At 62.9% G+C, this 13225-nt stretch overlaps 2 protein-coding genes across 4 annotated transcripts; both read left to right on the top strand.

Annotated features, from left to right (window-relative positions):
• The first annotated feature begins 1781 nt into the window (after window positions 1-1781).
• Window positions 1782-8039, top strand: SBK3 (SH3 domain binding kinase family member 3). 2 transcript variants are annotated; one of them, XM_053656746.1, is made up of 5 exons: window positions 1782-1918; window positions 2523-2583; window positions 3977-4127; window positions 4395-4597; window positions 6210-8039. In XM_053656746.1, exons 2-5 carry the CDS (start codon window positions 2554-2556, stop codon window positions 6909-6911), a joined length of 1086 nt encoding a protein of 361 aa, XP_053512721.1. In that variant the 5' UTR covers window positions 1782-1918; window positions 2523-2553; the 3' UTR covers window positions 6912-8039. The 2 variants fall into 2 exon arrangements, with proteins under 2 accessions (XP_053512721.1, XP_053512720.1); XM_053656745.1 differs by having other exon boundaries at window positions 1782-2583.
• A 744-nt stretch (window positions 8040-8783) lies between these two features.
• On the top strand, window positions 8784-12781 carry SBK2 (SH3 domain binding kinase family member 2). Of its 2 annotated transcripts, none has more exons than XM_053656751.1 (4): window positions 8784-8848; window positions 9665-9952; window positions 11441-11643; window positions 12040-12781. In XM_053656751.1, the coding sequence occupies exons 2-4, from the start codon at window positions 9700-9702 to the stop codon at window positions 12628-12630; spliced, it is 1047 nt and encodes a 348-aa protein (XP_053512726.1). In that variant the 5' UTR covers window positions 8784-8848; window positions 9665-9699; the 3' UTR covers window positions 12631-12781. The 2 variants fall into 2 exon arrangements, with proteins under 2 accessions (XP_053512726.1, XP_037015716.2); XM_037159821.2 differs by having other exon boundaries at window positions 8785-8848; window positions 9698-9952.
• Window positions 12782-13225: the final 444 nt, after the last annotated feature.

The following is a 13225-nucleotide window of genomic DNA, read 5'->3' as shown; positions in this document are numbered from 1 at the left end:
AAGAAAGAAAGAAAGAAAGAAAAACTCCACACGTGCCAAGGACAAGGAAACGAGATAAACAATGCATAGTAGGTGTTGGTGTTTAAGAGTAATACTGTGGGTAGGCACTGCAGTGCTGCCAGGTAGATAAGGAGGAAACTGAAGCACACCGGGTGGGACGCTTGGCCCTGGGGCGGGGGGCGGGGGCGGGGCAGCCCGGAGGGGTCACCAGAAGGCGCCCTTGGGCCCGCGCTGGCGGCAGGAGGCGCAGAGCCCAGCTGCTGAGAGGGGTGTGTGCGTGCGGCGGCCGAGGCTGGAGCCGCGCCCGCCCACACCCGCCTCTCCAGGTCACTCCGGGTGACCCCGCCGAGTGGCCGTTGCTAAATGGGGAGGTGCAAAGCTCTCGGGATCATCGACGAGCCTCTCCGCGGGGGGTGTGTGTGCTGGGCGGGCTCTGGAGGGCCCAGGCCCGCGCGCCCCGTGCGCTTGCCCGGCTTCTGGGGTCCCAGGTGGCCGCGCCGCGTCCTGACCTTTCGGCGCTGCCTGGCGAGGCAGAACTGCCGTGCGGACTCCCGGCGAGTCCGGAGGGAGGCGCTGCACTCCAGCCGGTGCCGGTCACCGGGGCCTGTCATCCCGGCTGCGCCTCCCTGGGGCTGCCGCCCAAACGCCTGTCCCCACCAGTAAACTGGAAACCGTCATTCTCCCAGGGCAGACCTTGCCAGGGGCACTCCGCAAGGTCACGAATGAATTTTTAAAAGAGAGAGAGAGTCAGGGCCCGGCACCTGATAGCAGGGACTAGTCATAGTCCGCATTATGTCATTGCTTTTATGTCTGAACAGGTAACAGACGCTGGAAGGAAAATTCGAGTAACCCAGAAGGCAGCGTGATAAAAGGCCCCCTGACTCCTCCCAATTCAGGAAAACTGGACACGGACGGGGGTGGGGGGGGGAGCAGCTGACTTTAAGGAAGAGTTAAGGCCCCCGCATTGGGACTCTCAGTGTCCTAGTCGGGCTGGAAATGACCCTGATTTTTCAGATTTAATCCTAATCCGAGGATATGTCTATTGATTTGAGAGAGAGCGAGAAGAAGGGAGAGAGAGAGAAAAACATTGTGATGAAAGAGAAACACTGATTGGTTGCCTCCCATACGCCCCCCACACCCCCACAGGGTGGGGGGCAGAACCCGCAAATTTTTCGTGCACAGGAGAAAGACGCTTCCACCCATTGAGCCACCCGGCCAGGACACCCTAGCTTTCCACGGAGCTGAAAACCCACATTGTTGCCGCAACAATGTAGTATGTCGCCTGTAGCTTCTTTGGATGGCGTGGAGCTTTCTCGTGAGGGAAACACGTTCGGCAGACCCACAAACAAAAAAGAAAAAGGGAGCCCTTTGTTGTCAAGTATCAACAAGCCCGTGGGCCTGTTACTACGCTCCCAGCGCCTGTGCCAGGTTGCATTTCTTTGGCGGGAGTGTTTGAAAGCAAACATCGGGCAGCCTGTCATCTCACCCCGAAGTTTTTCCATAGGCTGTAATTTACTTTAAAATAGTTGATTTCTCCCCGCCCCCCCCGCCCCACCCCTCTAAGAAAGTAGATAAAGGGGGGCATGCAGTTCTTGGTGGTGAGGTCAGTCAGTGGCTGAAGACTGTTCTTTGGTGGCTCTTCTTACCTTTCCTGTATATTGGCAGTTCTGCACAATCGAACCTCAAAGAGCAAAGGACATTTTCCCTCTGCCCCCTCCCCTGTCCCACCCGGCCCCGCCCCCACCCGGGGCCCCAGGCGCAACACTGAAGCCAGTTTCCGGGGATCCTTCCAGAGTGTCGGTGACGGGCGCTGCGGTCTTTATTAATAGCAGGCTGTAGTAGTGGTGAAAGCTGAGCCGGGCCGACCTCAGGGCCCTGACTCAGCCTGGCCCAGGTCCTGCCGACACCTCCAGCCCGTGTAAGGCGATCTGGCTCTCGGAACCTCAGTTTCCTGCTCTGTGAACTGGGGAGAAGTCCCCATCTTTGTCGGGTGGCTGGGAGGGTCCTGTGTGAAGGACTGGCCCCCTCTCCAAGCCTGGCTCGGAGCCAGTGCTGAGGACGTGGGAGAAGCGCTTTGCACACACATTTCTGAGCTCTGAGCTCCTGGGTCTGAGGGAGGAGAAACTAGGGACCTGCACCCCTGAGTCTGAGTGAGGAGGGGCTTGGGGCCTGGACTCCAGGGTCTGAGGGAGGAGGGGCTGGGGGCCTGGATTCCAGGGTCTGAGGGAGGAGGGGCTGGGGGCCTGAACCCCTGGGTCTGAGTGAGGAGAGGCTGGGGACCTGGATTCCAGGGTCTGAGGGAGGAGGGGCTGGAGGCCTGGACCCCCTGGGTCTGAGGGAGGAGGGTCTGGGGGCCTGGACCCCTGGGTCTGAGTGAGGAGAGGCTGGGGGCCTGGACTCCAGGGTCTGAGGGAGGAGGGTCCGGGGGCCTGGACTCCTGAGTCTGACGGAGGTGGGGCTGGGGGCCTGGACCCCTGGTGCCATGATGCGGCACTTCAGGAATGGCCTCCCTGGCCCCTCAGCCCAGCACTCCGTGCCCGGGGAAGAGCCAGAATGCACAGAGCTCCACGTCATCCAGGCCAGGTAAGGCTTGTGAGGGGCCTGTCTCCCCTTTTCCTGCAGCACTCAGGCCTGGTCCCTGGGGGGGGTCACAACATGTTTTGTCCCCTCTGTCCTGGGACTACAGCCCAGACTCCAGGCTGGTCTAAGTTTGGAAGGGGGAGGAGGGGAGCAGCAGGTCGGAGGGGGTGAGGGAGGGGTGTGTGGGGGGACAGGATGTCTCTGAGTTGTCACACACACCCCTGTCCCAGGCCCAGAAGAAGGGAGGGACAAAAGGCTCTGAGCGGGAGTTGGGAACAAAGACAGGAGGGGAGACAGAGAGAGAGAGAGGGACCCGGGAGAGGAGGCCACAGGGAGCCAGAGTGAAGGGAAAACCGAGAAATGGAGAAGGGGAGGGGACAGCAGAGCCGGGACATCCCGGACCACGGACCGCAGCAACCGCGGTGAAGACAGTGTGTTGACAGGAGAGCGGAGCCAGGGGCTGACAGAGACACGGCAGGGAGGCCCCCCAGGGAAACCCGAGAGCAGAGGAGGGCCAGGCGACGACAGGGAGGGGGAGGGAGAGGAAGAGAGGGTGAGAGGCAGTGAGAGACGCCCACAGGATCATACAGAGCTGGACCCACAGACACCGAGGGGTGACAGAGAGAAGAGGGGACTCAGGGAGACTCCCAGAGACGCCAGGGAGACCGAGGCAGACCTGTTCGGACGAGCTCCCAGACGTTGGACCAGTGGGGTGCAGTGGACTTGAGTGGGCCAGTCATCTTTTGGGGGAGCCCAGACGAGGGGGAGCCCAAGGGCCAGCGGACACCAGGCAACCCTGAGATGCAGCACAGGGATCCTGAGAACCACGAGGATGGGGACTCAGAGGTGAGAGATGGGGCTCGAGGGAGGAAGAGAGAGAGAGAGAGAAAGACGGAGACAGAGAGAGGGCCAGGGCCAGGGAGCAGACCCAGAGGGTCCAAGGAAGAGACAGAAGTGACGGGGAAATGGAGAAACATCACAGACCCAGAATGAGACAAACTCAAGGACACACAGCAAGGCCAAGGCCGCTGAGAAATGGGCTCAGCGACTGGGGACAGAAAGCCCAGGGGCGAGGAACATGGAGGCGGGCGGGCGGGCAGAGCAGGGGGCTGTGTCAGGGAGGACGCAGTTCCAGCTGAAGCCGGGGGGTCCGTGGGCTCCCACAGATGTCAGTGGGTGGGGTCCCTGAGGCAGTCACCCCTCACCCCCGCCAGGACACAATAGCAGGTGTCCCGAGGCTGGGTGAGTCACTGTGACTCATCCTCCTCTCTGGGGACGGTGACCCCACCCTCTGACCCCCCACATCAGGCCAGGAGTTGGCCTCCAATCTGCCTCCCCGCTCTCAGTGGGTCCAAGACTCAGCCTGTCCCCACCCACCCCTGTCCCTCCCCCTCAGGAGGACACGGACACGGCCCTCCGGCGGCTGGTGGAGCTGACAGCCCCCAGGGTGACCACAGAGAGGAACCTGCGAGCCCAGTATCGCCTCATCCGAAAGCTCGGCTCCGGCTCCTATGGCCGAGTTCTCCTTGCTCAGCCTCGACAGGGGGGTGAGTTCGGCTACCGAAAGGTGCACGCCAGGACTCCCCCCCGGACGGTTCTCAGAAGCTGCCCAGACACGGAGCATCTGGATCTGGGGCCGAGGGGACTGGGCCGGGGGGTGGCCTTCCTGATCGGAGCTCTCGGAAAGTTGAGAGAGCCCTGTGACCTTCTGAGAACCAGAGCCCCCACCCAGAGAGGGTGTGAGACTTGCCTGACACCACACAGCAAGGCCAGAGCGCCCTAAGTCTCCCCTTCCTTCCCCGTCTCCCTGGCAGGTCCGACCGTGGCCCTGAAGCTTCTACGCCGGGACTCCGTCCTGAGAGCCACCTTCCTGAGGGAGTTCTGCGTAGGCCGCTGCGTCTCCGCACACCCGGGCCTGCTCCAGACCCTGGCGGGGCCGCTGCAGACCCCCCGGCACTTCGCCTTTGCCCAGGAATACGCGCCCTGCGGGGACCTCAGCGGGATGCTACAGGACAGGGTGAGGCGGGCGGGGCGCGACGTTGGGACTGCTTATCCCGAGCGCGGCTGGGTCCAAAAGCTCACGTCTATTCCCAACCCCGACCCTGAAGTCATTGCCCAGCTTAGCTCCACCCTAAGCCCCCGAAACGACATCCTGTGTGATCTCATGTCTGACCCTAACCCTAATTCATCCAAACACGAGCTTGGATGGGCAGGGTTTGGGGTTGGCTTGAGAGAGGACTACGTCTGATGAAGGGGTGGGTGCACAGACGGAGCTGGGGTTCTCGTTAGTGGTGGAAGTGGGAGTGGGGACATGAGTGGATCGGATGGGCTCAGTTTAGGGTTGATTACAGACCGGGAATGGGGTGGAGAAGAGCACGGGTGGGGTGCAGAGTGAGGCAGAGGGTGCTGAGGATACGTGTACCGATCACCTTGGAGAGGGGCTGACCCGGTCTCCTCCTCTAGGAAAGAGACCGGGTCAGCTAAATCCATGAGACTTTGGGAGCGCTTGAGTATGAAGATGAGGGTGGACCAGCTTTGGGAACAGGCTTTGGGTTTGAGTTTGGGTTGGGAATGAATGGAAGGAAGGAAGGAAGGAAGGAAGGAAGGAAGGAAGGAAGGAAGGAGGGAGGGAGGGAGGGAGGGAGGGAGGGAGGGAGGGAGGGAGGGAAGGGAGGGAGGGAGGGAGGGAGGGAAGGAAGGAAGGAAGGAAGGAAGGAAGGAAGGAAGGAAGGAAGGAAGGAAGGAAGGAAGGATGGATGGATGAGGGGTGATGGATGGATGGAAGGAAGTCAGGGAAGAACGAATGGATGGATTTTGGATATTAAATAATTGATTAAATTATGGGGCTGCTGAGTGGCTGGTGGCATGGACGTTGAATAGAACCACTGCAGACTAGACTGTTGGGTGGATAGCTGGCTTGATGGATGGGGTGCCGGCTGGCTGCCTGGGTGGATAGATCTGTTGCTCAATCGACGGAGTGAACTGTGAGAGTTAGAGCAAGGTCTGAGCCGGAGGTGGGATCTAAATTAGCATGGGATTAAGTAGAAAGTATGGAGTTTGCCCCGCCTGGTGTGGCTCAGTGGATTGAGTGCTGGCCTGTGAACTGAAAAGTCACTGGTTCCATTCCCAGTCAGGGTACATCCCTGGGTCGTGGGCCAGGTCCCCAGTTGCGGGTGTATGAGAGGCAACCCAGATGCTTCTCTCACACATCGATATTTCTCTCTCCCCTTCTCCTCCTGCCCCCTCTCTCTAAAAGATAAATACAATAAAAAATAAGGTGAGGGTTTGTGTTCTCATTGGAGGGGATTGGAGTAGTCAGTTTAGAGGCGGTGAATAAGAAATGCAAGGAATGGGTTTGAGTGTTAGGGTCAGGAGCAAGTGTGATGGAGGCTAAAAGCCCTTCTGGTTAGAGCTGGGGTTTGGTCTTGAGCTGGGGTTTTGCAGTGGAGGGTCCCGTTGCAGCCGAGGGTCCCTTTGCACTTGAGGATGATCTGGAGAAAGTGTCGGAGGGAAAGTGACAGGAACACAAGGGAGCCAGTGGTCTGGGGTTCTGGGTTCCTGAACCTCAAGAAGCAAAATAAAGAGGGAACCCAGGCACCCTGACCTCCGCCTTCTCTCCTTGACCCCAGGGTCTGCCGGAGCTGCTGGTGAAGCGGGTGATGGCCCAGCTAGCCGGAGCCCTGGACTTCCTCCATAGCCGGGGGCTGGTCCACGCAGACGTGAAGCCCGACAACGTGCTGGTGTTTGACCCCGGCTGCAGCCGCGTGGCCCTAGGAGACCTGGGGCTGACCCGGCCCGAGGGCAGTCCCACCCCTCCCCCGCCGGGGCCACTGCCCTCCGCCCCACCGGAGCTCTGTCTCCTGCTGCCCCCTGACACGCTGCCCCTCCGACCGTCCCTGGACTCCTGGGGTCTGGGGGTGCTTCTCTTCTGCGCGGCCACAGCCTGTTTCCCGTGGGACGTGGCCTTGGCCCCCGACCCCGAGTTCGAGGCCTTTGCTGGCTGGATGACCACCAGGCCTCAGCCACCTCAACCGCCGCCCCCCTGGGACCAGTTCGCAGCCCCGGCTCTGGCCCTGCTCCGGGGGCTTCTGGACCTGGATCCTGAGACCAGGAGCTCCCCACTGGCTGTCCTGAACTTCCTGGGGGATGACTGGGGGCTGCAGGGGGACAGAGGGGCACCTGGGGACTTGGGGGGTATGTCCGGTGAGGATGGGGAAGAGGAGGAGGAGGGGGGGTCAAGCCTGGAGGAGTGGACAGAGGAGGAGGAGGACGGTGACCAAGGTGGCGGGAGGATGGGGACAGATGGGGGAACTCCCAGACCAGGTGACTGAGACAGGTGGCCAGAGCCTGAGCCAAAGTCCCCTCCCCCAGCCTCCACCGCCACCTGGATGGAGAGACAGCTGCTTGGGTGAGGACGGAGAGGGAATACATTGCATGTCTCCCTCTCTGCTGGAAGCCAGACTTGGGTGCACCCTCCCTACTGAGGACCTGGGAGCCCAGGACCCTTGTCCCCTCCTCCCTCAGACCCAGGGGGGCCCTGGCCCCCAGCCCCTCCTCCCCAAGCACCCTCCCTTTTCCTTCTCTCCTGAATGTGTCTGCTTGAACAAAGGCGCTGTTTCCCCTGTAGATGCATTTCTGCGCTGCGGGGACCTAAGAGTCCTGACGAGGCCCCTCCTCTCCTCTAAGATCTTGCATGACTCCCACTGTCCGCGGCACCAAATCTGGACTTGCAGGATCTGACACCTTGGAAACTTCCGCCTCCGCTCACCTGCCCCACGTCCCTGAGCCCCGGATAACTCTGGGGGAGCCCCGCATCCTTTGTGGGCCTGAACCTGCACGCACGCACGTGCACGCACGCACACACCTACACGCACGCACGTGCACGCAGGGGCGCAGCTTCGCAGGTCCTGGGTTCCTTTCCCCGGCAGCGCCCTCCTGCGCCCTCTCCGGCCCCGCCGGGAACTGCACCCGAGCGCGGGTCGGGCCTCCCTGCGCTCCCGGCCTCTCTCGGGCGCTCCAACGAGGCCTTGGTCTCCTGTCCCTACGTTCCGCTCACTTCTGCCCCCACATTCGAGCGCCCCGCGCCTGCTCGCACCCACAGAGCACGTGGCAGGTGGCCGCCCCGGCTCAGGGGCACCCTGGCCTGGATGGCTCTCCAGCACCCAACGGAGCAGCCCTGCCCCAGGCTAGGGACTTTGGCAGGGACTGTGTTTACTCCCGTGACGCTGCCCTGCGTGCTTTTGTAAAAAAATAAATAAATAAAATGTGGGTTCACTCAACGCAACTCCCGTGTCCTGGGCTGAACCCTGAGGCAGAAAGAGGTTGTTGGCAGAAAGGCCCAGGGAGATAAGACGCGTTTGATCGAGAATGTCTGGCCTTGGACAAATGCGCCCTTGGCCGAGAGTCCCTGGCCCGGTGGGGGCGTGGGCGAGGGGACACGGGAGTGCTCAGCCCCATGTTTGCAACTGTTCTAAAAATCTAAAGGTATTAAGTAAAAGCTGATTTTAAAAGAATTGAGTCTGCATCTGTCACCTCGCTGTAAACCTGAGTGGTGGGTGCAACCGCACAGGCGCGCAATCCGCCTCGCTCAGACCCGGGTCCCGGGCGCAGCTTCCCCCCAAGCGTGAGGTCTAAGGGCTCAGCTTCTGACCCTCCTGCCCCCCTCCCCTCACGCCCCTCTCTTCCCAGTTGTCCAGCACCTGCTTCCCCTCGGCCCCAAGTCTGAGGTCATCTCTCACGGCATCATTCTGGAATCCCGTTGTCTCATCCTCTCCCCAAAGGCACCCCAGTGTGTGGTCCCCAGGACACCCGTCAGCAACACTTGTGTCTGACCTGTCATTGGGGGGCTGATTGGGAGCTGGGGGCCGGGGGGGGGGGGCGGGCGGTAAGGTCAAGGCAGGGGCTCCGCAGAGAAATGACTTCACCCTCTACAGGTGGTCCTGCCTCCTGGGCCCGAGGTGGGGGGAGGGGCAGAGGGCCTGGACTCCTGGGTCTGAGGGAGGAGGGGGCTGGGGGTCCCCTGGGTTGGATGGATGCGACACTGAGCTCCCAGGTCTGGGACATTTGTCCAGCCACAGCCATTTCTGGGAGTCAACACACGATGTCGCTCTGTCCCTAGTGGGATGGAGGGGGCGGGGCCAGGGGCGGGCTTAAGACCCCTAGGTGGGGGCGGGGTCTTGCTCCTGGGCAGGCCTCTGCTGGCATCGGCTCTAAGTGCTGGACACTGACCACAGCGGGCAGCCGAAGGGTCAGGCAAGCCTTGGAGAAGGTGAGATCCGGAGGTCGGAGGCCAGGTCAGGAGGGGGCAAGGGTTAACGGGGCTGACGTGGACAGCACCTGAGAGTGAAGCTAGGCAGGTGGTCAGCGTCCTGGGTCCCTCGGGGCAGCAGGAGCTGGATGTTAAGGCTGGAGAGTGGTTGAGTGTTAGGGACACGGAGTCTGGGGGGTCTCAAGATGCGTGAGCTGTATAGGTGACAGGAGAGACAGGACCAGGGTCCCTGACTCCTGGGTCTGAGGGAGGAGGGGCTGGGGGACTGGGCTCTGGGGTCTGAGGGAGAAGGGGCTGGGGGTCCTAAGCTCCTGGGTCTGAGGGAGAAGGGCCCGGGGACCTGGACTCCTGCGTGTGAGGGAGGTCTCTGGCACGGTCCCTCGTGACTCAGTCTCCCTCTCCATCAGAGGCATTTGACCAGCGGGGAAACTAGTTTCCAGTTGGGGTGAGGTCAAGCCCGAGATCACAGATGTCCCTCCCCCCGCCCCCACAGCCACCCGATGGCCCGAGGGTGAAAGATGAACCAGATAACTCGAGACACCCCCATCTTGTTTCCAAAGCAAACAGACTTGGGCCCAGGGGGTGGATGAGCAGCCTCTTTCTCCTAAGCACGCAAACAGGTGCTCTCTGGCCCCCGGGGGCCGGGGAGGGCGGGGCCGTGCACACCAGGGCCCGGGGGACGCCTGGGTCCCAAGCAGCAGCCAAGCACCTGGGAGCCGTTCCCCAGGCCCCTGAGAGGCCTGGGGTCCAACTCTTGCAGCCCCAGCCCCTCCTCCCTCAGGCTGAGAGTCCAGGCCTCCGGCCCTTCCACGCTAGGGTCTGGGTCACCCTCTGCGCTCTGCCCTGCAGACATGCAGGGAAAACAGCCCGAGGGGCAGCAGATGGAGGAAGGGGCAGCTGAGAACGGAGCTGAGGAGGACCTGGGGGGTCTCACAGTGGAGGAGCTGCAGCAAGGCCAGGAGGCGGCGCTGGCCCTGGAAGACATGCTGGCCCTGAGCGCCCAGACCCTGGTCCAGGCTGAGGTGGACGAGCTCTACCAGCAAGTGCGCCCCCTGGGCCAGGGCCGCTTCGGCCGGGTCCTGCTGGTCACCCACCGGCAGAAAGGTACTGGGCCTGGGGACAGAGGTGGGGGGTGCAGGGGGGTGGAGGCACTGGCCCCGGCGGAGACCGGCCGGGGCCGCGGAGCCCGCAGAGCTGAATCCGTCTGGCCCCTGCCATCCGAGCTGTGAGTTCTCGGCACAGGCTCTCTGAGCGCAGGCCATGCCTGTCATTGCCGGGACCACCGGGAGCAGAGGTCCCCCACCCCGTGCGCCGCACAGGTGGCCGGCTCAGCGGATACTGGAAGGATGCGCCTAAGCCAGGGTGTGAGTTGGGGACCTAGCAAGGCTGGACACCCGGCCCCGACCTGGGCTCTTTCTGCCTGGTGTGTGCACGCCTTTTGCGCCCCGCCCCCCGCATGACACTGAGACACTATGGGTGGCACTTGGAATCAGTGTCAGTCCAGCCTCACCTTCTGCATTCCCCTGGGGGTTCAGCCTACCCTGGGTGGTGCTGGGGACCCAGACGGGGGTCTGTAAGCCTGCCTGGAGCCCCCGGGGCTGCCCCAGAGCCAGAGCCAGGGCCCCTGGAAGAGCAGGAATCTATTTCCTCCTGGTCCTGGGGGCTGGAAGTCCGAGGTGAAGGTGTGAGCAGGGTCAGTTCCTCCTGAGGCCTCTCTCCTTGGCTTGTAGATGGCCGTGTCCTCCTGGGTCCTCGCGTGGTCGCCCCTCTGTGAGTGCCTGTGCCCTAACATCCCCAGATTGGACTAGGGACCACCCTCTGACTTCATGGTGTCAGGGGTGAGGCCTTCCACATAGGAATTTGGGAGACATGATTCATCCCAGAACAAAGAAAAAGACAGACACAAACTCGGGTCATCGTAGAACTCAGAGGCGGGAGCCTCGGCAGGGCCCAAAGGGCTGTAAAGGGCGCAGGCTGAGCCGTCCTGGACGCCGGCTGGCCCAGGGGGGCAGAGCTCAGCAGAACAGAAGGGGCTGTGGGGGTGGCCGAGGCCTCTGGCTGCTGCATCCAGCAGTGGAGAGAGTGGGAGGGGGATGGTCGACATTTCAGGGGAGAAAGTCACCTTCCTCCATCACCCGGGGCCTTCCCCTGAGCGAGGCTGCACCCTGGCAGGTGTGGCAGTACAACTGCAGAGAGAGCTCAGGCTCCAGTGAGCTGTTTCCGCGGGTGATGGGACTCCTAAAAATTCCTTCAGGGAATCTAATTAATACCAGTGCTAAGCATGTTCCCCTCCACCACTGCCTGGGACAGGGCTTTTCGGCCGGAGGGTGCTGAACCCAGGAGCCGCGGTAGGTCACTGGGGGCTCCAAGTTTCGTTTCCACAGTATCAGCTCCCGGTCAACGGACTTGAAGAGGGCAGAGCGGAAGAAACTCACTAAATGCTGTTACTATGATTGAGGGTCGGCTTGGCGGGGAGGCAGGAATTGGAGGAGGTGGAGATGGGGTATGAAGAAGACGCTTGCTGGCCAGCCAGCAAGGGTGACCCCCCCTCCGCTCCCACTGTCCCCACACCCGTCTCTGCCCCCACCCCAGGCACGCCCCTGGCGCTGAAGCAGCTCCCGAAGACCTCCACTTCCCTCCGCGGCTTCCTGTACGAGTTCTGCGTGGGCCTCTCGCTGGGCACGCACCCGGCCGTGGTGGCGGCCTATGGCATCGCCATCGAGTCCGCCGACTCCTACAGCTTCCTGACCGAGCCCGTCCTGCACGGGGACCTCATCACCCTCATCCAGCCCAAGGTGGGGTACACAGAGCCCCAGGGGGTCCCCGGGCATCTCCCTGGGTCTCTCGGAAGTGACCCTGACCTGTCTGGACGCAGAGAGCACACTCACCAGATTGAGTCTCAGCAGGCCTGCTGGCCTCTGACGCCCCTTGTCGGGTCCACAGGTGTCACGGAACTGCCAGTCCCCTGTGGGGTTTGCTCACACCACGGAGCTGACACTTTGACCCCTGGACCCACCGGCCCTCCTGAAGTCACGCTGGCCCCCACCACACCTCGCGGGGCTTCAGGGGGCCACACCAGGGCTCACCGGGCCAACCTATTAGAGGCCCTTCCTGCTCCTGGGCCTGCTCCCTGGGGAGAAGCTGTATCCCCGGGAGGGACAGCGGCCCTGACCGATGCGTCTGCCCCGCAGGTGGGCCTCCCGCATTCCGCAGCCCAGCGCTGCGCGGCCCAGCTGGCCTCCGCCCTGGAGTACATTCACTCCCACGGCCTGGTGTACCGCGACATCAAGCCCGAGAACGTGCTGGTGTGCGACCCGGACTGCCGGCGGGTGAAGCTCACCGACTTCGGCCACACGCGGCCCCGCGGGACGCTGCTCCGCCTGACCGGGCCGCCCATCCCCTACACGGCCCCCGAGCTCTGCGCGCCCCCGCCCCTGCCCGAGGGCCTGCCCATCCAGCCTGCCCTGGACGCTTGGGCGCTGGGGGTCCTGCTGTTCTGCCTTCTCACCGGCTACTTCCCCTGGGACCAGCCCCTGGCCGAGGCCGACCCCTTTTACGAGGACTTCCTCCTCTGGCAGACCTCGGGCCAGCCGGAGGACCGGCCCCAGCCCTGGGTGGGCCTGACGCCGGCCGCAGACACCCTCCTGTGGGGGCTGCTGGACCCCCACCCCCGCAAGAGGAGCTCTGTGACCTCCGTCCAGGGCTACCTGGGACGGCCCTGGAGGCAGCGGGACGGGGAGGCTGAAGAGGTGGACGAGGGGGGTGGGAAGGGTGGGGAGTGAGAAGGGCAGGGGCAGCCGGGCCCACACTTGCCCCGGAGGCTTGGAGGGGAAACCCAGTCCCACATCCCGAGGTCTCCTGGGCATTCCCGTGGCGGCCTTGGGCTTCTCTCCTGCCTGGTTTGGTTTCTGTCTCTTTGCTTTTCCCTTTCTGTCTCCCATCTCCCTGCCTGGGCCTGTGGGGGTCTGAGGTCCCTACATGCCCATGCCCGCCTGTCTCCATGGCCCCAGGGCCTTTGCACTGGCTGCCTCCTTTGCCCGCGGTGCCTGTGGCTCACACCCTCACCGCCTGCAAACTTGAAATGCTTGCCCCTCTGTTCTCCTGGGGCCACACCCCCTGCCCTGGGCGGCACTGCAGGGCCCCCCCAACGTAGAGCTCCCACCAAATCTCCTCTGTGATACTCAGTCCCCTGAGGTTCGCCTGCGTCCTGCGTAGCGTGAGATCCTGGGCGGCGGGGAGCCTGGCCTGTCCTGTCCTCCGATGTGACCCTCGCGGCCCAGGCCGCCCTGGCCGGGGTGGGTGGGCAGCAAAGGCTTGTTGGACAAACGGACCCCTGTGGCTTTGCAGCCCCTGGCGCTCCCTCACCCCTGTCTCCTC

Source organism: Artibeus jamaicensis, unplaced genomic scaffold (genome assembly GCF_021234435.1).
Source record: "Artibeus jamaicensis isolate MK-2021 breed Jamaican fruit bat unplaced genomic scaffold, CSHL_Jam_final scaffold_2693, whole genome shotgun sequence".
Taxonomy (NCBI): Eukaryota; Metazoa; Chordata; class Mammalia; order Chiroptera; family Phyllostomidae; genus Artibeus; species Artibeus jamaicensis.
This window is presented reverse-complemented; position numbering and strand designations above follow the sequence as displayed.